The sequence below is a fragment of the Perissodus microlepis genome, chromosome 5, assembly GCF_051167445.1.
Source record: "Perissodus microlepis isolate ML-2025 ecotype Zambia chromosome 5, ASM5116744v1, whole genome shotgun sequence".
In the NCBI taxonomy this organism is placed as follows: domain Eukaryota; kingdom Metazoa; phylum Chordata; class Actinopteri; order Cichliformes; family Cichlidae; genus Perissodus; species Perissodus microlepis.
The window spans coordinates 640,333-667,106 of NC_140465.1; the positions used below are offsets into that span (position 1 = coordinate 640,333).

At 41.0% G+C, this 26,774-nt stretch overlaps 1 protein-coding gene across 3 annotated transcripts in view; it reads left to right on the forward strand.

The window, feature by feature from the left end:
• LOC146386331 (calcium-dependent secretion activator 1-like) overlaps positions 1 to 26,774 on the forward strand; it is a 331,088-nt gene that overhangs the window by 258,807 nt on the left and 45,507 nt on the right. For 2 of the 3 annotated variants that reach the window (XM_084927304.1, XM_084927306.1), the window contains exon 25: positions 21,063 to 21,095. The exons of the other annotated variant lie outside the window; for it this stretch is intronic. In XM_084927304.1, the coding sequence (XP_084783430.1) occupies positions 21,063 to 21,095 (33 nt within the window). The remainder of the gene's footprint in view (positions 1 to 21,062; positions 21,096 to 26,774) is intronic. 3 annotated transcript variants of the gene reach the window in all.

Here is a 26,774-nt window from a genome sequence, read left to right on the forward strand (position 1 = left end):
TTCGAATCCCGTCTGCGCCATTAAGCTTTACTTAAGGTTTACCTATCAATCACGTTCAAACGGGACCACCTGGGTCCAACCCTGTCGGTCAAACGGTGCAAGAAAAGTGGTACTTGACCACTGATTATTAACGACTGTCCCTATCTGTCGCGGGTATCACCCGGATGACCCTGTCATCGCAGGAAATTGCAGCGCGTCATCACACTCAGAACATTTTTCACCCCTAGAAGTCCAACTTCTGTCCTACAATTTATTTAAATACATTTAAAAGCACCACTGTGGGGATTCCACAGCTGAATTATCTGGTGCCCGAGTCCAACTCTACCACTTATCAATACAGGAATATATCCCTTAACCAAATATCCTAACCTAATATCTCTTTTCTTGGCTGACGTAACACACACACACATAACACACCAACTTCAAACATATGTCACAACAATTAAAAATCCACCCCAGTATTAACAACAATGAGCTTTCATCAAATAACCCCAAACTTTACTTTTATTTATCCCAAATTACCCAAAATTATCATGGACATGTCACCTGAAATCTACTTAAAAGATTTTATAATTTAGTTTAATTTCCACTACTGAGCCACTTTAATGGTAACAATCATCAATTCAGTGGACAACTAATTTAGAATTCATCCAATGTGCACAATTTTCAACAGGCTTGCGCTTACCTATACTCTTTTAGACCGGTCTGTTGTCCACCTCATATCAGATCGTACCTTAAGGTCCAAATTAGTCCCCTCAGCCGCACAAGAATCCCAGGTCACTGGCACCAAGTATTAAAAACGGTTCTTTCGGATTCTTTAGGGCCAAGAAAACACGTCTCAAAAGTGGTCTTTTACTTTAAAAAATGATCTTTATTTTACATATCCGGGATATGGAGACCTTTGCACATGTAACACCAATCCAATGAATTGACAGAATGTACATTACTGATGCACAAGAAAAGTGCAAAACGTGGTCGCAGTACTATTTAGCCAAAGACTGCTCATATTTATCATCTCATTACAATAAATAAAACTTACCTACTATCTTCCAAAGAAATATTTCCAATTGGTTTAAAACATTCACAAGTGAAGAAATAAAAAGATAATACAGCACTTAAAAGGAACACATGAAATTTACATTATACTAAGCTAATGATTAGCTAATGATTAGCTTGCTATGCTAGCACAGTTAGTCAACTCACCGGAAATGAACAAAAACCACAAAAACATAGGTACATCGGCATCAACAAAAAGTGTCCGTGTTTCCCAACAAGTGGAAAAGTAAAATCCAATTTGTGTCTTCACACATAACCTTTTTCTTGAACAAGGATTAAAGAAAAACTCAGTGAGTAGCTCCGACCAGCATACGTAGTCTTAGCGCTATTGTCCTTCTCTATATCAACTCAACTCAACAATCAAGTTCACAAGCACTAAACATTCTCATAGTGCCACCTACTGACATTCTTTGGGAACAGCAGTTCATTTTTCATGAGGCAAATTTTAGGTGGGTTACATCCCTCCCCCCTAAATGGGCATGCATCCCTGCATGACAGCAGTCACTTTAAATGGTTTTTACTCTACCAACGCATGGGGAAGGGTTTGAGTCAAGGGCATGTGAAAAAACCTGATCAAGACTGTTTAAAAGAGAATGCATCACTAATGTTAAGGGATTTCCCAAGGTGTTGTAGGTTAGTCTGCTAGGTTCAGTCCTGTTCCTAGTTGACCGCCTGATTTCTCTTGTTTCTGGAGGTTTTTCATCTTTAGCAACTTCTGCCTCCAATCCATCTCTATCACTCCCCTCTTTTCCATCCGACAACCCGGTTGTTTCAGTTTGGTACTGCTCCTGAGTTACGTCAATAACCTCTTTCAGAGGTTCAACATCATTTTCTGTAGCTGGATCTATATCAGCACATGAATCGTGAACAGATGAATATTCCTCATTAGCAATAACACCTGTTTCTTTCATTGGAGGGTCATTTCCAATGTCATTTCCACTAGAACCTTGAAGTGAACCATCGCCCTCATCCAGCTCCACGGGTGCAGAATGAAACTCCTTTACTGCAGGGTTTAGATCAGACTCGTCTCGGTCCACACTTTGTTCTGACACAGACTCAGTTGCTTTGGGGATTTCACTGACAGTAATGAAAGCCGGGTAATTGACTTCTTCGTAAACTACTGGAAAGTCATAATCCACAATGTCATTATCACCCAGATAACGATAGTCTCCTTCAACTTCAGAAAATGGATTCTCTTTGGAGGTGTCGCCTTTGGGTGTCTCTTTCTCTGGACTTCCATGACTGGGTTCGATTGGCGCTGAGCATGACAGAAACCCACACGGTAACAGTAAGTCTCTATGCAGTGTCCTCTCAGGCCCATCTGACATGAGTGGAGCAACAACATATACAGGAGAGTCATTGATCTGTTTTACAACTTTACAGACCATCTGACTCCATCTGTCAGCTAGTTTGTGTTTCCCTCGTATTCCAACATTCTTGACAAGAACACGATCTCCAACCTCCAAGGTGGATTCTCTCACTTTTAGATCGTATCTTGACTTATTACGTAGGGCAGTTTTCTCGCTATGTTCCACAGCATGTATGTAACTTTCCTGTAGGCTTTCCCTGAGCTTCTTCACATATTCACTGTGAGTTACACTGGCCTGCCTACTCACATTAAGTGTCATTTTTTGTGCAATTGTAGGCGTGAGCCAATGGCTGCACATGATCACGCCATTTTAGTTTGTCGTCTTCTTGGAGTGTTCCAAGCATCCCTAGCAGTGTACGGTTAAACCATTCTACTGGATTAGAATCCATTCTGGATCAGAATGTCGGCTTGAACAAACTCGTCAGGTATCGCACTTGCATCCACTGCCAAACACTCCACCGCAGCAGGTAAGTAGTGTCAGGAGATATGTATACTTGGTGCTTCTCGCATACAGCTTTTAGAGCATCCTTTGGAAATGTTGCACTATTTCCCTCTTCCGTAAACTTTGCAATGAATTGCTTTACTCTCTCATCCTCAGCAGTTGTACTGTCATCAGTTTCAACAGAAACATGCGGCCGTCTTGATAATCCATCCTCATCCTGATTTCTTTTACCGGCTCTGTACTGTATGTTGAAATTGAAATTCGACAAAGCAGCAAGCCATCGATGTCCAGTTGCAGCAAGTTTAGCAGATGTTAACACGTAGGTCAGTGGGTTATTGTCAGTCATGACAGTGAAGTCAGCTCCATACAAATAATCAGCAAACTTGTCTGTAACTGCCCACTTCAACGCAAGAAATTCAAGTTTGTGAGTGGGATACCTTCTTTCACAGTTAGACAGCCCTCTGCTAGCATAGGCGATGATTCTTAACCGACCATCTTCTTCCTGGTATAGGGCTGCACCAAGTCCATGTGAACTAGCATCGGTGTGTAAAACATAGGCTTTTCTGGGGTCAGCAAACCCAAGCACTGGTGCAGATGTCAACTTCTCAATGAGGGTCTTGAAAGCTTCCTCACATGAGGGAGTCCATTTCTCATTAAAAGGACGGTTCAAGTCGCTGTTTGATGGTGATTTGTGGTGTTTCATCTTCCTGGCAGGGACATAACCAGCTATCAAATCATTCAATGGCCTAGCAATTTTAGAATAGTCTTTGACAAACCTGCGATAATAGCCTAAAAATGACTTCAGTTCTGACAAGTTTGTGGGTCTGGGCCATGTGGTGAGTGCAGATATTTTACCAGGATCGGTCTCCACTCCCTGTTCTGAGACAATGTGTCCTAAATACCTCACTGACTTTTGGAAAAAGTGACATTTCTCAGGTGAAAGTTTGAGACCAAATTCTTTTAGTCTGTTCAGAACTCGCAGGAGCCTTTCTTCATGTTCCTCCAAAGTATTGGAGAACACTATAAGATCATCAAGAAAGACCAGTACTGCCTTGAGGTTCATAGAGCCCATGCATTTCTCCATAACTCTTTGAAAAGTGCTTGGAGCATTAGTGACTCCCTGGGGCATCCTGTTGAATTCCCAAAACCCCATGGATGTGACAAAAGCCGTCTTGTGTTTATCCTCTTCTTCCACCTCTACCTGGTAATATCCAGACTTTAAATCCATAACAGAAAACCATTTGGATCCTGACAGAGCTGTAAATGCCTCTTCTATATTGGGCAAGGCATAAGCGTCTTTGATTGTCTGGTTGTTCAACTTTCTGTAATCCACACATAGGCGGATCTGCCCATGTGTGCCCAACTACAATTGGTGAAGCAAATGGACTCTCGGACTCTCTAATAATGTTGCTGTCACACAGCTGCTCCAAATGAAGGCGGACAGCTTCATAATCAGAGGGATGAATGGGCCGTGGCCTTTGTTTAAAAGGCATTGGATCAGAGAGCCGAATCTTATGTCTCACCACTGTGGTGTGGCCATAATCAAGTTCACCCCTAGCAAAAACATCAGACACGGAATTCAGCTTCTCAGCAATCCTGTCTTTCCACTCGTTTGACTTGTTTGTGAGTCACCAAAATCGAACTGGATTTTGTCACTTGGTTTTACTTCGTGGGTGGTGTAACACTGAGCATGATTCTGCTCTGAACTTCCAGTTCGATTCCTACATTCAGACCTTGCAGGAGAAACTGAAAGTGGGACAGATATCGCTGCCAAGGGACGGTGAGCTGGCAGAATGATATCATGCGTTGTCTCATTTTTTAGGAGAATGGGAACTTTGAAGGATGTCTGTCGTGGCTTTGACATTACATAGCTGGAAAATGTCAAGCCACCTGGTAGGCTGGACTGGCTGTGGGGCTCGACTAGAAGAGTGGATCCGGGGCTATTTTCTGACCAGCTGGAATTACTATGTTGGTTTTACATTGTGACTTGACTGTCCCCACAAAACTATCAGTTTTTCTTTTACTCCTGTAGATAGCATGCAAATGTCTAATGAGAGGGGCATAAGTACAATGCTCAGGAATGGTCATTTGCTCATTGAAGTCCTCATACAAGACGTCGAGGGCATTTGTACCAATGAGGACTGTAATTTCCGAATTTGCTCTGTCATCTGGGACAATTAAAGCTAGAATAGTTACAACTTTGTCCTTCCCTGTGAAACTCTGTGGGAAAGTGATGTCAACTTCAATGTACCCAAGATAAGGGACAATTTGGCCTGCAGCACCTTCAACCTCTAACAGATCATTTAATGGCAAAAAAGGATGAGAAGGTAAGTGGGTCAACTGAAATGATTTCAAAATTGTGGTAACCTGAGACCCTGAATCAATGAGGCAACTATGTGATAGTTCCCCAATCTTAACCTCTGCAAGAGACCTTGATCCAACTAATCTATTAGTTTAGTAGTTTATAGCATTTTTGCCTTGTTTATAGCATTTTCGCAGTCCCTGGCTATGTGACCGTCTTCACCGCACCTAAAACAGAACCAAGCCTTGGGCTCAGCTCTCACTTGGGTTCGTGGTGGAATTTGGTGTACCAGAGTTTCAATTACAGGTGCGGGTGGCTCTTGTGTTTTTTCCATTGCTTTAACTTGTCGCTTTCTTTGCTTTTTAGATGGTTTTGTCATCAGTTGCAATTGCAGTTCTGCAACCTGCTTCTTTAGACTCTCAGTTTCAGAGATATAGGCCTGCAATACACTTGCACTTGGGTCAGTGTGATGTGGGAAGTCAGGGACAGAATGCATGTGTGCAATTGGTTTTATCTTGGTAGGCCCAAAATGACGTTGCATCTGGTCCAGTTTAGAAGCCCTTCTGTCCTCTTCAGTCCTCAGCTCTAGCAGAAGCTCTGCAAACTCAGGCGTGGTCTCTTTCTTTAGTTCCAGTTGCAGGACCAAGTTATGGTCCCAACAACCCCGTTTGAACTGCTTTTGCAAATGTCGACTTGCATCTGCTGGAATCACACCATTCCTGCGTACAGCAGTGTGAAGGAGAACTTGCAGCCTTTGTAGATAATCAGAAGCTTTCTCACCTGGATTTTGATTTGTGTTCAGGAACCTTGCAAATATCTCCTCACCATCCTCCACAAGACCATATGCAGAATCTAACAGCCTGACATATTCTTGTGGATGTGCTGAATAACCAAGTTGCTTCACAACATCTGATGCTGGGGGAAGAAGACTCTCTAGTATTTTCCTCCGCTGAGTGTCAACTGGAGTGCCATCACTGAACATTAGTTCAACATGTAAACACCACGTTTCAAAATCCACTTCTCCGGGGGGGTTTTGGCACACGGCCTGAGAATGAGCGTAACCATTTGGATTGGCCATGTGTAGCGACAGAGTCATTTCTGATTACATGTTCCACTACTATACGCTGTATCTCTGGTGGGTTAGTTACTTCATCTGTCACCACTGGAAGTTTGGTTGGAGTAGTCTTTGGTTTAACAACTTTACAAGTCTGAGATTTAGCTGAATGGGTGACTGGCTGGAATGTAAGGGGCCGTCTGTGGTCGTACTTTAACTTTGCTGTCTTTATCAAGGGTGTAGTACTGTGGTCAGGATAACTGTCAACATTTTCATCACTTGAGTCAGTCAAAACAGGGTCTGGCTCTGGAGTTTGATGGAGTGCTGGCATTTCAATGTGACTAGCCTGCCATTTTACATTCTTGCTGGTCACATTTTCAATCTCAAGGGGAAAATCTGACTCGTTATCCCCCATTGTAATCTCTGACTCAAACTCAGCAATAACAGTTTCCCCACAGTCTGGCTGTGCATTTGGGACCCTCAGAATCCTTGTTACCACCCCATACTTCTCCAAGGAAGCAATAATATCAGCATCAGAATCTAGACTAGTAACTCCAGTAATACTGATGGACCGTTTAAAATCCACCCCGTAATTCTGTACCAAACCCATCTCTTTTCAATGTTGCCTTAATTGAAAGCTTATCACAATAAATCACAATCTCAAAATTAACTATGCTATTGCAGAATGCTGTAATTTCAATATTAGCTGTGTCTTAATCGCTCCTGGCTGGCTCGCCACAAAAAGGTACTATGTAACACACGATACTTTACCACTACTGAATGTAGAGAAAGTTAGGATCTTGGGCTTATGTTCTCTAGGAATCGACTAAGGAGCGAATGACACACAGCTAAAAGAACAGTCAACATTTATTCAAAATAAAAACAAAAACAGTCATTCAACAGTTCACAGCAGTTCCAATATCCATATTTGTCAGTCTGTGTATTCAGTTTTAGAGTTCAGAGTTCAGTGTTCAGAGTTCTTTTCAGTCTTTTCAGTTCAGGTGTGTGTGTATAGTGTTAATGTTAGTAGTACTACCCGGGCAGTGTATTGTTCTGAGATCTCATAAGCTTATCTGTCAAGAAGTAACGCAGTTGTCACTTCTAAGTAGGCTGGAAATCTTTCCTGCATCGCAGCTGGGGATCCGGAATCCTGGCTCGCAACTTTAGACTCCAACAAAAAAAACCAACCTGCACAGGGCAGTGAACATATTTTACATGAATATCATATAACAACTTAATCAACACTAGTGACCAAATGCCTCTCACTCTTTGTATATAACGACTTCATGCAATCAATAATAAAATTAATCAAAGAACCTTAAAACAATTTCCACATCATACAAATTTAACTCAAATCTCATATTTTGTGAACAGCAGTCACATCAATCCAATGAATTAACAGAATGTACATTACTGATGCACGAGGAAAGTGCAAAACGTGGTTGCAGTACTATTTAGCCAAAGACTGCTCATATTTATCATCTCATTACAATAAATAAAACTTACCTACTAGCTTCCAAAGAAATATTTCCGATTGGTTTAAAACATTCACAAGTGAAGAAATAAAAAGATAATACAGCACTTAAAAGGAACACATGAAATTTACATTATACTAAGCTAATGATTAGCTAACGATTAGCTTGCTATGCTAGCGCAGTTAGTCAACTCAACGGAAATGAACAAAAACCACAAAAACAAAGGTGTACATTTGCATGGGATTAATGAAGACTCTGTTATTTTTAGAAACTCCCACCATGCTGTTAGAGAAGAGCTGATGTTGATGCTTTTAAAGCATTCATGTTTTTGATGTTTGAGCTTATAAATGGCAGGTCTGAAATTTCTAGATTATTACATAGTGCCTGTTCAACATCTATCCAGGGTTCATCTAAGAAGGTCTGTTTTAACCATCTAGAGAGTAACTGAAGCCTGTTGGCTAAAAAGTAGTGATTAAAGTTAGGCAGATCTAGTCCTCCTTTATCCTTGGTCCTTTGTAATGTTTTTAAGCTGATATGCGGGGGTTTATCTTTCCAAAGGAATTTAGAAATATACGAGTCTAGAGATCTGAACCAATCTTGTGATGGCTTACTTGGGATCATTGAAAATAAATAGTTTATTTTTGGCAAGACCATCATTTTTATGGCGGCGACCTTTCCCATGAGTGATATGGGTAGAGATTTCCATCTAGCCAGATCGCCTTCTACTGTCTTTAAAAGTGGGATCTCAGGAGACGCGCTCTGGGTCTTCTTCATTACTAGGTCGTGGAAGCACCGGTCGATGAAATCTTGGAGAGCGTCTAAACTCTCCTCGTTGTCCTCCAGGGTTTTGGAAATAGTTGGACAAATGTGGTTAGTTAAATGACAACTGATTAGTGTATTTGGAATACTTGAAGTTTTAAAGCGTTTTTTAAAATTCTATTTAAAAAACGCCAACCATTTGCTTTTTTTCGCTTACCTTCTCCCATCACTTCTGTCACTTCTGGTGTGATGTTAAAAAAGTGGTTCAGACCTCTGTCTGTATCCAGTAAGGGTTCCTAGGCTAGACACCCCCATGCTAATCAAGCCTACCTCGGATCTGAGCGATAAAGAGATAATCTGGGAATATCCGTATGGCTTCATTTAACAAGGTCTGTGTCAGGTATTGGGGAACCCAGGACAGACTGATGAAAAGTTGGGTACTGGAACAAGGAGGTATACATGGACAAGAGACAAGAACCGGGCGCTGTTGAAATGCTACTACTCAAGTAACCCCAACGGAAGGGGTTATATGAAGGGGGTGAGGGACCTATGAAATCTTTGATACCCAGCATCCAGATTAAAGGTGAAACAACTTGTATCTCAGTGTTCCAACATTCGGAAGAAGGAACTGCTCTCACAACTGGAGATCAATGAGGCACAAAACAAATGCTATGGCAAGGAGGGGCCAGGATGTCAGGTCAGGGAGGTGATACTATCACCCCCACTCAAGATTAGATATTAAGCCCCAAGTACCACAGAAGAAGTGTTGAGTGCGAGAGAAGCTGAATTGAGGGCTCATGGCAAAGCTGGAAACCTGGACCCTCTGTAGCTGGTTACCAAGACTACGTGAAGTACCCTCAGAAGGTCTGCTAGAAGATTTGAATGCAGCATTAAGGACTATCCCTACTGCGACCATCAGCGAAACTAACCAGCTGATCTATACCATGGCAGCAGTGATCAGTGAGATGCTTGGCTACAAGATGAACAGCCACAAGGAGCAGTACCCTCCATGGAGAAGGAGACTAGAGGCTAAGATCAAGGTAGCATGGAGGGAGGTTAGCCAACTATCAATGAAGAAGGTGCCTAGGAAGTACAGCAAGCTGTCCATACCAGAGGCCTTGGAAAATGCCAAGCAAAGACTCATAGCCTTGGCTGGCCTCTTGAAGAGGTACACCAGAGAGAAGGCAAGAGAATAAACCAGCTGTTCTCCATGGAATCATCCAAGGTATGCTCTCAGTGGAGGGAAACAATATGAAAACAGCACCAACAAGGCTGGAGACAGAGCAACACTGGAAGTGCATATGGGAGGGCACAACCCATAATAGCGATGATCAGTGGTTAGTGGATCTAAGAGCAGACCACAGCAACCTACCTGAACAGGGTCCAGTGACCATCACAGTGGTAGTCAGCCAAGAAAGTATGTTAGACCTGAAATGTATGTTAATATGTTAGACCTGACATGATTCACATGATTCTACTGGCAAAAGAAGCTAACTGCACTCCATGAACGTCTGGTAGCACAAATGAACAAATGAATGAATGAGCAGAACACAGAAATCCATACTCTAAATGGATGACATCAAGTTGTATGCCACCAATAAACGAGATATCAATTCACTGATCCACACCACAAGGATGTACGGCAATGACACTGGAATCTCATTTGGACTGGAGAAGTGTAGTCAGATGGGAAAGGGAGGGAAAGTAGTCAGAACTAAGGGGATTGCACTACTAGAAGGCAACATTGCAGACATCCAGGACAGCTACAATACCTGGGAATCCAACAGGCAAATGGGAACCATGTATAGGTTTCAAGGAAAGCCTCAACCACCAGATACCTGCAGAGGGTAAGCAAATCCCGAGGAGTCAGCTGAATGGAAATAAAAATGGTAAATGGCCTGTATTTGTACAGGGAGTGCAGAATTATTAGGCAAATGAGTATTTTGTCCACATCATCCTCTTCATGCATGTTGTCTTACTCCAAGCTGTATAGGCTCGAAAGCCTACTACCAATTAAGCATATTAGGTGATGTGCATCTCTGTAATGAGAAGGGGTGTGGTCTAATGACATCAACACCCTATATCAGGTGTGCATAATTATTAGGCAACGTCCTTTCCTTTGGCAAAATGGGTCAAAAGAAGGACTTGACGGGCTCAGAAAAGTCAAAAATAGTGAGATATCTTGCAGAGGGATGCAGCAGTCTCAAAATTGCAAAGCTTCTGAAGCGTGATCATCGAACAATCAAGCGTTTCATTCAAAATAGTCAACAGGGTCGCAAGAAGCGTGTGGAAAAACCAAGGCGCAAAATAACTGCCCATGAACTGAGAAAAGTCAAGCGTGCAGCTGCCAAGATGCCACTTGCCACCAGTTTGGCCATATTTCAGAGCTGCAACATCACTGGAGTGCCCAAAAGCACAAGGTGTGCAATACTCAGAGACATGGCCAAGGTAAGAAAGGCTGAAAGACGACCACCACTGAACAAGACACACAAGCTGAAACGTCAAGACTGGGCCAAGAAATATCTCAAGACTGGTTTTTCTAAAGTTTTATGGACTGATGAAATGAGAGTGAGTCTTGATGGGCCAGATGGATGGGCCCGTGGCTGGATTGGTAAAGGGCAGAGAGCTCCAGTCCGACTCAGATGCCAGCAAGGTGGAGGTGGAGTACTGGTTTGGGCTGGTATCATCAAAGATGAGCTTGTGGGGCCTTTTCGGGTTGAGGATGGAGTCAAGCTCAACTCCCAGTCCTACTGCCAGTTTCTGGAAGACACCTTCTTCAAGCAGTGGTACAGGAAGAAGTCTGCATCCTTCAAGAAAAACATGATTTTCATGCAGGACAATGCTCCATCACACGCGTCCAAGTACTCCACAGCGTGGCTGGCAAGAAAGGGTATAAAAGAAGAAAAACTAATGACATGGCCTCCTTGTTCACCTGATCTGAACCCCATTGAGAACCTGTGGTCCATCATCAAATGTGAGATTTACAAGGAGGGAAAACAGTACACCTCTCTGAACAGTGTCTGGGAGGCTGTGGTTGCTGCTGCACGCAATGTTGATGGTGAACAGATCAAAACACTGACAGAATCCATGGATGGCAGGCTTTTGAGTGTCCTTGCAAAGAAAGGTGGCTATATTGGTCGCTGATTTGTTTTTGTTTTGTTTTTGAATGTCAGAAATGTATATTTGTGAATGTGGAGATGTTATATTGGTTTCACTGGTAAAAATAAATAATTGAAATGGGTATATATTTGTTTTTTGTTAAGTTGCCTAATAATTATGCACAGTAATAGTCACCTGCACACACAGATATCCCCCTAAAATAGCTAAAACTAAAAACAAACTAAAAACTACTTCCAAAAACATTCAGCTTTGATATTAATGAGTTTTTTGGGTTCATTGAGAACATGGTTGTTGTTCAATAATAACATTATTCCTCAAAAATACAACTTGCCTAATAATTCTGCACTCCCTGTATAGGTCCGGGTCTGATGTGGAAGACCACACCATTAAGCTGACCTTTTTGTTACTTGTAGTTTAATTATTATTGCTCCAGGTTTTTCAGTTCTTTCCTCTTGTTCAGTGAGATTTATTAGTCTGTTTAGAGCGTAAACATGTGCATTAAAGGCAGGTTGAAAGTCTGAGATGGAAATGCAAAGGACATCAGACAGGGATGCTACCATATAAAGCTGGTAACCATCAATCAAACTAAATCTGCCTATTAGTCTACCATTATCTGTTCAAGTGAGGACTCCACCAAAACCCTATTCTCATTATTCAACTCCTTTTACAGGCCACCTGATTTTCTGCCCGCTCATCTCTATTCATCTAACTTCTGCAACTCTCTAATGCTATTTGTTACGTCCCCCCGAAGGGGTCTAGGCATGCAAGTGAGGGGACCAGTAACAAATGAGTCCAGAACAGAATGAAAGGAAAACAGACAGGTGTTTTTAGTAAATAAAATAGTCTTTATTATAGATAATCATAACATAAGGAGCCGGCAACGCCGTATTACCAATAACACATCGAAAAAGGGAAAAAAAAAGGTTGCAACAACAAAGAACACAACAACCAAACAAAAACTCCACACCACGAGGAGGCACTTCCAGGGGCCCACAAGCTCACCCTGTCACTAACAGCAGCTGGCTTTACTGCTGCCAAGGCCCACAAGCCCACACTACTCACGTAAAGCAGCTATACTGTTTCCACAACTCCACACTTCAGGCAGGCTAACTCCACACAAAGCAGAGACACCAGAGAACACCCCCCCCCCCCCCCCCCCCCCCTGCTCACAGCTCATCCCCAGCTTATATGACCTCAGAGAGGTGATTGCTGACTGGGCCCAGGTGGTAAATGAGTCCAATGAGCAGCAGCTGTGTCCTGGGGAGAGAGAAGAGCAAGAGAGAGACAGAGGGGTGGAGCAAGAGAGGAGGAGGCGGAGAAAAGCACCACGCCCACACAAGGGCAGTATCAGGAGGCCCAGCTAGGGCCGTAACACTATTCTTCACTGAAAAAATTCATAAAATACACCTAGACTTGGTCCCTAATGCTCAATGTAGCTCCTCCGTCTTAATTCCACCCCCTTCTGCTTTCTTTCTGCTTTTCAACTTCTGTTTCTAACTGATATTGCTGATCTCATCCACAAACCAAAGCCTTCTACCTGCCAGCTTGATCCTATTCCCACTGTCCTTGTCAAAGCCTGTTTACCCCCTCTCCTTCCCCTCATATCTGCTATTATTCACTCTTCACTCACCACTGGAACTGTTCCTGCTTCTTTCAATGTTGCTGCCATCACCCCAATCCTGAAAAAAACAGGTCTAGATCCCACAACTTAAATAATTTTTTTCCTATCTCCAATCTACCATTACTCTCAAAAAATCTTGAAAAAGTAGTTGCTTCACAAGTCCATCTACACCTCACTGATAATAACCTTTACGAACAGTTCCAGTCTGGTTTCCGTCCTTTGCATAGCACCGAAACTGCTCTTATAAAAATACCAAACAATCTTCTTATGGCGGCTGATTCTGGTCTCCTCTCCATCCTTATTCTCCTTGATCTGAGTGCAGCCTTTGACACCATCTCTCATCCCATTCTTCTTAGCAGATTAGCTTCTATTGGCCTCTCTCATACTCCATTAGCCTGGTTTAAATCATACCTGGGGTGCCCCAGGGATCTGTCCTCGGGTCCCTCCTTTTCATTATTTACCTTTTTCCACTCTGACACATTTTTCGTAAATATAACATTCAGTTCCACTGCTATGCCGATGACACCCAGCTTTACCTCTCTACCAAACCCAATTCTACTCCTCCTCCACCCTCCCTCACCCTCTGCTTAGCTGAACTCAATTCATGGTTCTCCTCCGACTTCCTTAAACTAAACAGCAATAAATCAGAACTTCTCCTGGTCGGCACTAAACGATTGCTATCCAGAATTAACATTTTTTCTCTCACTATCAATAATTCGTCGGTTCCTATCTCTCCCTCTCTGAAAAGCTTGGGTGTCATTCTCGACAGACTATTATTTGGCCTTACACAAAAATCAATTAACAAGCTCCAACGTGTCCAGAACTCTGCTGCCTGTATTATTACTAGGACTTCCTCTACCCACCACATCTCCCCAATCCTGAAGCAGCTTCACTGGCTCCCGATTAAATTTTGCATTTATTTTCATTGACAGCAGCTGGATAGTGTAGTGGTAAGACTACACACATTTGGAGCGGGAGTCACAAGTTCGATTCCCACCCGGTATCCAGTAAGGGTCCTGTCTAGACCCCCCATGCTAAAACCAGGATTGGTACCTCAGATCTTCCTCTTTCTGTTCCTTCCGCTTCTCTTGTTACAATGGGGAAGCAGGGCGTTTAGTTGCTCTTACCCCTCGACTTCAGAATTCCTGACCTCAAAAAGAGGGAATGAAGTAATTTTTCTAAGTCCACCCTCAAAACTCACCTGTTTAAAATTGCTTATGTTTAAACCTCTACATGCTCTTAACTTTTATCTGTTACTCTTATTATTGTGTATATTTCCAGTTTTTCTGTTGTTTTTTTTTAAATATATATCTGTTTTATTTGCTGTAAAGTGTCCTTGGGTGTTCTGAAAGGTGCCATTTTTAAATAAAATGCATTATTATTATTATTATTATTATTATTATTATTATTATTATTATTATATCTCATACAGATACAGCCAATCAATGGCAGAGTGTCACCAAGATGGTGCTTTCTTAAAAAAAAACTTTGACTTGTGTAGTTAGTTATAGATTATTGTATGGTCTTTACCGTAGTGCCTAAACCTAAAGCACATTGAGACCACTTTTCTGATTTGGCGTTATATAAACAAAACTGAATTGAATTGATCCCAAACCAGATGTGGGAGTTATTTCTGAGACTGAACTTCATTTTTCAATTTCCCTGTTGTTTGCTGGGTTGTTACTTCTTTAGATCTCTATTTGAATTAGGAGCATGTCCTTCATTTTTTCAGTGACCTAAATAAACTAAGCATGTTCTGGCTTGTCAGATCATTCCACCAAGTAGAAATTACTTCTGCATATTTTTAAGTTACACTCTGTTATAAATTCAATATGATGTCATAAAGTTTGCAGATCTATTAACAACAGTTTAAGAATATACTGGACTTGATACTTTAATAATAATTTAAAAATCTTTTGTGATTAATTTTTCTTAAATGACAAAACACATCAATGACATTCAGTGAGAAGGTTTCACAGACAGGCAGAGATGATGACTGCTGCTTGACTGTATAAGGCTCTTATTTCACAATAGTTAAGAGGTGACGTTATGCAGATGCAGCATAGCAGCTGAACAACAAGCACTAAAATTAGAAAAGCAAAAGTCCCTCATTTGAACTTTGTCATAAAGTTTGGGAAATTACAGAGAAAATGATTGTTTTTATAATAGTTTTCTGTAAATATTTTCTGTCGGTGATTCCTGGACTACTGTTTACATCTGTTAGAATCACAGCTGGTGTAGAGAGGATATTTGCGTTTGGACAACATTGGCCTTCTGCAGGTCAGAAGTGTGACAAGAGAATCCACTGTGATGCTAATGACAGTCTGCGCTCTCTTACCTGTCTGTTAAAGTTGGCTGAAAATTTACTGCAGCTATTTATCAGTGATGTGCAGAGCGCAGGATAGGGTTAGTCACTGCATGTGAAATGTACTCTGTTTAGGCCACAGAGCAATCTTATTTCAATCTGAAATCTTCCTTTTATATCAAATTTAAAGTTTGTCTTTGATGACATCCTCAAACAGCTTTAATATCAATTATACAGCAAAGTGAGCGCAGACAACTGAGAAGGTTAATGACTGTCAATGTATCGCACATATGTGTGGATGAATTTACATAGATCTACAGCCTCTAGTATGAACCCATGGGCTAACAGTTTGAGTGAAGAGTCTCAATGTAATAAACAATAGAATAGAAGATTTGCCAAATGTCACCACAGAGCATTTGCATTCTTACTCAACCTTTTTAGACTTTCAGTGAGAGTTTGTTCTCTCCCAAGCAAAGCAGTACAATACAAAGCAGTACAACACCCCCCTCAACAATGATGGCAGTAGACACAGGGTGAAGGCGGAGCTGATTTGGAGTGAGTTGCACATGTTCACAGACAACAGCACCCCGACAGATACTTGTACCCAGGATTCATCAGTGTCACAATCCTGTGATCAAACCAAACAAAAATACTACATTACAACAGGGAAATGTTGTAAATTGTCAATTTGAAATTGTCCCCACTTCATCTGTCCTGCTCTCACTGCCTTCAGCATTGTACATCAAAGGAATACTCAGCCAGTGTAGGAGCATGTTCATTATCTGTTTTCTGTCTATGCATCCAGAAGCTGGCGTTCAGCTCCTACCATCACTGCTTAGCTCAGTGCAAACAATAAACGTAGAGAGAAGTCAGTAACATACTTGTTAAAAGTGAACTAAACAGTGACTTGAATGATTTGCGCCAAGCTAAGTTGCGATGCTAACAGCTAGAAGTCATTCACTGCACTATATCAATCTAGAAAACATACTTTGATAGTGACAGTAGAGACAGGAGAAGCACAGGGGAGAGAGGAAGAAACAAGCACCAAAGCGCGTTTCTTCCAAAAAACTAGCTTCACACCATCTGAATGCACCCCCACTAAAAATGTTCTTGGCATCTAAAATGTAAATATAGACTATTCAACTAGTCTAAAAGTAAGAGAGCACCCAGCAAACTGTTGAAATTTTCAACAATTCAGTCAACATGGTCAGAAAAAAATACTGGATATATTCGACAGTGATTTGAATTTCCGCCCGAGTGTAGAGATTGGGGCTGAAGTGGTGGGTGGCTGCATTTTATTGCAGATGCAACAGTTATTCAGCACTGTACAGTGATAATACATTAGTAATTAGTTTAATCAACTAGTGTTTCTAAGTGCCAACTAGTGACGTTAAATATGTTTAACTGACCAGGATCTGGAACATCCCAAACTTCCACTCACTGAAATTAATTGCAGCTGTTCACATAATAGCACTATAGACGACCCAAGTCACACCCCTACTGGTGGGCCTGATGGGACCTTTGATCAGAAAATTTCCATGTCGTTGGTTCTGGGAGGCAGAGGGGGTTAAAGAATCAGTTCAAAAGAATCTGTTTTTTTTCTTTCTGCTCCTATTATGCAATAGTTCTCACATTTGCACAACAGCAATGTTCCCTCTAAGCTGCGCACGTGCGCAATCGCGCACTGCTGGCATGGTCTCCACGCACAGAAAATCTGCATTGCGCACAAAAAAAAATCTAACCTGAATTGAAATTAAAATAAATACGTTAACAATTCATTCTGTTTTGCAGTGTGAGTCAGTAAGTGTCCGGGAACTGGCTGCTCCAGCCAATGATGCGATTCACATTCGTATATACGCAGCTAATCAACGTCGTTGACAGGCTATGACAGCGTCCTTATGTGCCGACACCGGTGTTTTAGCTAGCAAAGCGGTGTGGCTGATGTGGAGTGAAGCCGCGTTAATGACAACGTGTACAACCATTGGAGATGTGAGCAGGACAGATGGAACAATTGAGGGAAAAAGTGTGGACTTTATACCAGTTTTTAAATTGGTTTTACGTGGCCTATCAACACAGAGTTATGATAAAAATATCTGCAATGTTTGGTTTTCTTCCTGAATACTATCGCGTTTTATAAGGAAAGTGCTTGGAAGCACTCTCCTCCTGTGAGCAAAGACAACACCAAAAAAACCCCACCCTTTCCTATTGGTCAAAAAATGTACCATATCCACCAATCAAAAAATGATATGGCAACATGGCATTTAGTTGTTTAGGAAGGGGGGAGTTTTAGGAGTGACGGCGGCGTTTTGAGATGTGAGAGATTTGCGATGTTTAGCGTGTTTGGAGTCTAAAGTTAGTGTGTTGTCTTGTGTAGTTAGTGTGTAGTGTAGTCAATAGTTTTGTTGTGTGTGTCAGAACAATGAGGCGACTGCTGAATGTTACAGGTGTTACAGGAGTGATACATCTTCTGTTGTCAGGCCTGCAGGTATCAGGCTGTTGTTCTGTGTGCAATAGTGGTGTGTCGGTCGAGAACGAAATGGCTCTTAGAGCCGGATCTTTGACGTGAACGACGCGAGCCAGCTCCTTATTGCGAGTTATTGTTATTTTTTCCTTCTCTCACCCTCTCTCTCTCGCACTTTTTTTCTGCTCGAGCCTTGTGCTTTGCGCTGGGAAGAGGGGGGGAGGGCGGTAGTTACACTCAGTAGCACAGGAACAGAGCAGGAGGGAAAAAGAGAGAAAGAGCCAGGGACAACAATGTCACATTAGAAAGGTATAGTAATCATCCACAACTATTTTCAGTTGCAGATGATAAAGGATTCAGAAAGTTTATTCATGCAGGCCCATATGACAGAGAATATGCATCTTCCTTTTGTTTTCATATTATAATTTATATTTAATTGTGTTGTGGTTTGCAGTGTTTTGTGTTGTTTCATTTTAAATTTGTTTAAAAGGAAAAAGCTGAAAATTTAAATAGTTAAAAGTTGAACTGTGAATAGTTGGTTTTTGTATTATATGATTTATTTATTACATTTTATGTGGAGTGAATAAATAAAAGTATATTTACGGTGGCCCCTACAGACAAAGCACGTACAAACTTCAAATCACGTACGAACTCCAAAATACGTAAAAATCCCATCACTAGTGTGCAAGCGTCACTTGCTGTATCTTGTTTGTTCAGTGTGCACAACCTGTGCGGTTATATTTTAGAAACCATGATGGATGCAAAAACATGCATGGATATATGTGCAGAAAGTGAATGAACTTCCATTAGCACTGCGCCCCTGGTGGATAAACAAGACATTACCACTGTTTTTTATAAATTCTGCTTGGGGGTGTTAACATTCCTGTTTGCATTGTACCCGTCACGGGAGCGGGATATCATTACAGCCACAGATCAGCCAGCTATTGGTCAGGAATCCACCAGGTATCCGTCATGGTCCTGTCAGGAATGAGGCAGCCATTTTAAGTGGCTGTATCTGTATATGTGAATGGTTTTCCTCTTTTCCTCTTGAGAAAGGGTTAGTCCAGTAGTGATACTGACTCGAAGTACTCTCCCAATCAAGTGCAACCAACTAACTAATCACTTTACTAGCTCCCAGTACAGTATAGAAAATATTTGCCAAAATCGTCCAGTGTTGAATGAAACCACAGGTACATGCGGTGCAAAATGTTTCGTCGACATTGTTGCGTTTGTTGGGGAGAAAACTTACAAACATACAGTGCAGCACCTCAGAGTCACACTGTTTGTGATCGAAGATTTATGTAAATTTGACAAGCTGAACACATTCTGTACTGTACAGGAGACACGGCACGAGATTGATTGATAATGGTCTACAGCCAATCAGGACGCAGAACACAATGCGCTGAAAAAAACCCCAAAACATTAATTTGTGCAAAACTGCACAAAAAAATATCCTCGAAACAGCAAGGCTGTGAAAGGTGAACCGCGTTGTAGCGAGGGACCACTGTATATAGTATCTGCTGTGTATTGCATGCACATATGCAGTAGTCTTCTTAAACATGATACATTTTACCAACAGGACAGACGTTGCAATCATATGTAGTTTAACACAGGGAAAAAACATAATCAGAGCACAAAACAAAGAAAATAGCTGCAATTCACATTTTAAGTTTCCATTCAAATGACTCGATTCAGGTTATTTCCATGGCCAAAGGTGAATAAAATCACGTACAGTAGGCATGCGGACTGCTTTTGCGAGCAAACAGTTGGGAATGACAGCAACCATGTGGGCTGAAATTATATTAAACTCCTTTTGACTAAGAATGGGATGTTACTCAAGTTCACGTGTGTGAAGGCAGATTAAAAAATGACTTTTAGCAATATAGTGTACAATGTGTGCTATAGATACAGAACTGGTTACCTGTAATATTTTATTTTTACAATTATTGTCTTTTATTTTGTTTTGTTTTTCTGTGAAAACATATATTCTCTGGTTCTATTTTGACTTCATTAGACATACTCATTGATTTACTTCTGTGAGTAGAAGAGCATGCATCAGCATTCAGCTCTGTGCTTCTGTCACCAAACAGCAATGGCAAAATTGCTCAGAGCTTCTAAAGAAAACATCAGAAACTAGTGGGTGGTAGTTTTAACCTCCTAAAAACCATCTTTTACTGTAGTGTTGTATATGTTTCCTTTTTCTATTGCAAAGACAATTGACACGCGAGGTTCTGCTGGCCTTTGCATTGGTAGCTGGTAGCTACCTAAACTAGCTATGATCTGAAATATTAAGTGTTTATAAAAGCTCAGTTAACACACTCAGAGACAAGGTCATAGCTTAATAAAGATGCATCAGAATAAGAATACTTCACTAATAATTTACTTGGACTGTAAATGGCAGCATGTTTAAATCATAGTGTGACACTATTCTACTGTAACTGAACTTTTGAATGTAATGAACAATTTTAACAGACATCTTCATTTCCTCAGTGAAAGCGCACCTATGTAGGAAATTTGTTATTAATTCTAAAGCTACCTTTTGTTCTGGTAAATTAAGGGGTTTAAATTTGATTTAATGAAAAAGCATCCATTTATCTCACTATACTGATACTCTATGTATGTATGTATCTCCTCATACACAAGTGGACCATTTTCATAAACACTGCATTGGCACTGAGTGTGCGTATACAAATATTTTATAAAACTCCCCACATTGTGTGCATTTGTAAATTACAATGGTGTGCAACTATATAAAGTCTCATAGCATCATATTATAATCATCTGTTTTGATATGTGTATTTCTATGCTCACTAGTTCATTGAAATTGTTATAGTTTTTATGTTAATCATTTATGCTAACTGTAATATCATTAGATTTTTTGGTGAGCTTCTCTGGCACCAGCTCCCCTAAATTTCCACAACACTACAAAAGCTAAACTGTTAAATTATGAATGCAATAACAGTGAGTGCATTTGTGCAGCTAATATCACCACAAATCAGTGTTTCTAGTTCAGCAGGTGCGAAGATATAAGATGCTCAGTCTCACCTGGACAACTTTTGTTCAGCTGCTGTACTCAGTGTTTTTCTGTCTTTGTCAAGGTAAAAGCTGCTTCGAAGTATGTGGACGTGCCTGTAAGTATTCATTTTACATCTCCGCTGTTGTAATGTATGTGTGTACAGTATGGGTCATTGTGCCTTTATCAAGTTTTGATTTGCTCATCAGATATATTTTGGAGCACTAAGAAGTACTAAATCTAAATTCTGAAAGTTTTGGTGACTGTTTGGCCTCAAAATGTCATCATTAATCCCAGTCCCTGTTGTGTTTGCATGACTCACATGCATGTGAGTGCTGTTAAGACTCCTTTGTGTTGTATCACTCAACATATAATTCCATCCCTGATTCCTGATTCCATTCCATGAAAAGATTTGAAAATACTTCCACTTCATATGGTAGTTACATGGTGACATGTGTAAATATTTTGATATTTAAAAAACGACATAGAAAACCTAATAGTTCATATTCAAAAAATAATATGATGTGACATTCAGAGATAATTTGTTTACTGGTCACATCTCCCCCGAAGCCTCAGCTTACACACATGATGAGTCATCACCCTCTCACAAAGTTCTCACAAAGAAAATTTCTGCCTTTGACTTTAAAATGACATTTGCTGTTTTATATGATGTATACAGTGAGTGTCGGGATTTCCATTTGCTGAAATTCCTTCCATCTGTCTATTCATCCATCCAACCATTCCAGTGGACCCACTGCTGATTGGAGGTGTTGAAGGGATCCAGTGTAGAGCGTGTGTGTGTGTGTGGTTCTGCAGCATACTTAAATGGTGTATTCTGTCATTCAATGGTGATTAAATCAAATCTGACTTAAATCGCTGTTATATTAATTTTTTATAATGCTATATATAGGGATGGGTACCGGTATCCGGTGCCATGATGTTCTGACATAAACGGTAGTAACCAGACCGAAAAGCAGCGCTTTATTTTGGTGCTTTTTTTCCCCTGAGATGTCATACACTTTGGATTCTAGCCAATCATTTTACCTTTGCAAGCATAGTAGGCGGGCCCAGGTACGTACGTTCTTTTAGAGCAGAGCTACAGATTAAAAACGCCCAAGGCGAAGCGGTCAAAGTCTGGCTGTACTTCACAGCAAAAGATGCAAACTCAGCAGCCTGCAACAAGTGCTTTAAGCTGATACTCTGCAAAGGAGGTAACTCCTCAAATCTGATGAAACACCTGGCGACGCATAGCGTTTTTTTAAAAGCCGAGAAATGCACCTCACACCTAGCACATCTACTGCGGGTGGGTTGCCTGTTATCGGACCCGGAGTTAGCAACATCCCCCAAGAACCCGAAGAGTTGAGTCTTAGCCCCTAGCCCTGCCAGTGTAGCAGAAATGATGACGGATGATGATGGCAGCAGCAGCCGTTCTTCTCTGCGTGAGTAGCTTAATGTTGTTCGTGTGTAATTTACGTTGAGGAGGCTAACCACGTTATTACATTAATGCATGTAAGGTGAACTAGCAAACACCGTCGTAGTTACATGCGGCTGTCTTCTTGTTTGATGGCAGATACTCCCTTCACCCTGGCCAAAAAGGCTAAAATGACCAAAGAAAAAGTGGAAAACAGCTAAACATGAGACGTTTTTGGACAAAGTTTGAGTTCTTCATTCTTTAAGCACCGGTTCGAGCACCGTTTAAGCACTGGCACCGTTTCAAAAGTACCGGTTTGGTACTGGTATCGGATAAAACCTAAACGATACCCATCCCTAGCTATATATATATATATATATATATATATACATATAATGCTTTATATTTGATATTGTCTTAACCATAGAAATATCATAACATATTGTGCTAGATCTTACTTATGAAAATAATGTCTGCTATTTTTGATGAATTCAAATGGAGCATTTTGCTTCCCTGGTGATGTGAGAATGTTTGTTTGTGTGTTCTTGTTCATCTACAAATATTTGACCATACTTTCACATCTACCATCATGATCCAGATGGTCCTGGGTGTTGTATTTCCACATTGAATGTCCCCACGTTTCCTTCCCCAAATGTCCATTCATATGTATGTGGCCAGACACTGACAGCCATCCGTGCCTCATGCATCCATCTCTGTGCCGCATACATTGTGAGTCCTTGTTGTACAACACATGCCCATTCTGCTGTCAGGTTGGCGGCGGTGGTGTTTGCATGTGTCTGTGTGCGCGTCAGTTCTAGATAAGCTGCCAACACTTTGGCCCTTGAAAAATGCCAAATATCAAATTAATGCCTTGTCAGTAAATCTGAAGAGCCACTGTGTACGCTGGCAAGGGTCACAGTTTCTGGACCAGCATGCTAATTGTGTTCTCATCGTGCAACATTTGAGTTACGCTGGTTAAAAATGGCAAAAAGAAAGACTCATTCACACATTGTAGGCATTACTGCAGATGTGTTATCCACATTTAGTGGGAGATGGCAATGAGTTGTTTGGATGACTTTTTGGAGTCCTGATGAATGAAATTCAAGCACAAAAGGTTAAAAGAGTGTTATTTTATGAAATATGAAAATGGGAAAATATGTTGTTCTTAGAAAGACAGCTAAGGTGCCAACAACTGCAATGTCCTCCCAATATGTAAGTAAGTAAGTAAATTTTTATTTATATAGCACATTTCTAGGTAAAAGATCACAAAGTGCTTCACAAGGTATAAAACAAAAACAGACAAAAGTTAACAAAATGCAATTCTAAAAAGATGTGTTTTTAGTTGTTTTTTTGATATTTCAGATATCAGAGTGGCGGGCCTCCTAACAGGCTGTTGTCCAAGTGACAGTTCCCCGTTCACGTTGCACATGCCCAGACTGCAGAGACTAGTTTCAGTCAATCTCAACTCTGTCAAAAGAGCTTGGTGTGCAACCCTGTAATGACCGAATGTTCCTCCTTTCCAAAATAATCCTCAACGATTTGTGAACCATCTCGGCTCGAATGTAGTAGAGCTGGCTTCCACTTGATTATGAGACAATTTATCATGTTAGATCTCTCATCATCAATAAATACGGTTTCTTATCTGATTTTAATGGTTCTGCAACTGCTGACAGCTGAGACAGTAAATCAACATGTGTACTGTGGTCATCACTAAGCCAATATGTTTATGGTGGCAGTGTGAAAATGCTGCTGCTAAGCAGGTACGACAACTAATATACTACTGCTAATACTACTGTGCTTAAGCACATCAGCAGACTGATCAGCAGACTACAAAAAATCACAACCCACACAGACTAGTGAGACTGGTGGGTTGAACTGAATTTCCCGGAGGAACCTAGTGGAGTAGTAGTATTGCTTAATATTTACTAAAATACACTGATGAAAACTTTGCTCTGCTGTGGGCACTAGAGAATATTTGGTAGCACTTTCTATCAGAGATCATCAATAATGTGATAGTCGGATATTATGGTGAAAACGAAGGGAATGATATATCAAAGTAAGAACACAATTTCTTTCATCAACAATAGTTATACCTGCACTTAGGTTAACCTAAGTAATATTACACTTAGATTTGTGAAACAGGGTAACTGGGTCCTAAAACTCCCAGCTGCCAAATCCAGGTTCAACACTTGAAATCAATTCCAAATCTAACATCTATTTACAAAACCTTTGCAGCTGAGACAAATGTCACGCGGCTTTTGCTTGTGTTGAAAGCTATCCCAGCACCTGGATGTTGTGCATGTGAGCCCCTCACTTTAAAAATTTTGGCCCTTTCATTGTGAATAGTGTGACGTCCCATACCATAATGTAAAAAGCAAGGTAGCTCCTGGTTCTGGTATGCTAGTGTTACAGCTTGAATGTTATATATTGAAACCAATGTGATCCTCTGGCCAGCTTTATTGGCCTTTGCAATATTGCCAGTGCCAAATGCATCGATTGTGGTGACCACTTGGGAAATAAAGAGGTTAACACTTTAGTATACAATAGTAAGGTATCAGTTAATAGTTCATTCATCATTTATAAATGATGAAGTTACAATTTCTTAATAGTATTATTGCACCAAACACGTTTTTTAGAAGCAAAGGTTAATGGTTTGTGGTATAGGAAATAGGTATCAGAACAATAGTAGGCAAGTATTCAGATGAACATTGATACACATAAAGATTACAAAATGGACCACTTTTGTGTGTTCATAAAGGTTTTTATAAATGCTTATTTCATATTGTACTTCATGTTAAATTCAGTCAGTTACTAATAGCTGACTATTTTGTTTAACTACATTTAAAATGAGAGACAAGCTATACCTCACAAAGCTTCAACAAATCAAACTGAAAGGTCAGCAGGACCAAACAATCCTCAGCTATCTAACAGAAAAAGGAAACAAAGCACAACATGATATAGAACAGATTCACAACAAGATGCACACCCTTAAGGTTAACAAAATACTGAAGTGTAAGTAGGACCAGTTTGAGTTTGTAGGATGGGAGAGACACACTGAGCATCCGGAGTCACAGCGTACTTTAAGTGGAATATGAAGCACCTTCATTCAAAATAAAACATCAATATTGTTATCACAAATCATCAGTGAATATGCCACAGTGCTTAAAAATCAAGCGTGAACACCACAGAGTATTCCTCATATTAATAGTATTAGTATTCCTCTCTGTTAATACAGCAGTGCATGGTAATGTCTCTGAAATGTTTAAGAGTTTGGACATTCTTTACGTTGTTCCTCAAGTTCAGTTTTCCTTTTGTTTGTAGTCAGCTAGCTTTAGTTAGACAAGTGTAGCACTGTAGCAAACTTTTCCGTCACTGCCCATTTCAAGGCTAAAAACTCTGCCCATAAAAACTTATGGGCAGAATAACGAGATTCACTCCTAGACAACCCACCGCTTCCATAAGCTATTACCCTGGTCTGGCCATTTTGCTCTTAATAGAGTGCGGCGCCAAGCCCTGTAGTGCTGGTGTCAGTATGGAGCGTATATAGCAGTTTAAGGTCAGCAAAACCCAATACAGGTGCAGTACTGAGCTTTTCAATGACGGTTTTGAAAGCAAGATCACAAGAGGGAGTCCATCGCTCACCGAAAGGTGTCTTGGGGTCATGGTACTGGACAGACTTAGCTTTAGGCTTTGTGCTTTTGCGCAAAGGAGGGTAGCCTGATGTTAAGTCAGTGAGGGGCTTAAAAATGCTCGAATAGTTCTTAATGAACCGCCTGTAGTACTCTGAAAAGCCTAAGAATGAGCGGAGCTGTTTAACATCACGGGGCACCGGCCAGGTGATGAGATGAGATGATATGATGAGATGAGATAGCCTTTATTTGTCAGTTGCAGGTCTTTTGCCCACAACCGAGATGACAGACCTTGCTGACCGTACATACAATACACAAACATCACATTGGGGAGACAGGTCAGGCTAGGTAGCGAGGAAAAAAAACATTGAAATGTGTAACATAAAAGGATAATACAGGAATGCACAGATATCAACACACCACAGCACAATAAACACAGACAGCAACATGGGAAAGAGTTCCAGTGTGTACATCTGATCTGGGACCGCTGCAATCTTCGACTGCGCCTCCAACTGACCCGATGTCCACATCAGAGGGGAGGTAAGCCTTGGAGGTGGCGTTGGATCCGGGGTAGGGAGGGTGATGCGTCGGTGAGTGCTTATCAGTATCAGTATATGTATGTGTGTGCGTGTCCATAGTTCAGCTGAGACAGTGTCCTTCGCCCTGCCAGGCTAAGTAAACAGTCTTCCACCCAACCCAGGTGGCCTTGCATAGAATGGGAAGGAACAGACTCAACACAGTCGTTGTGTATATATAT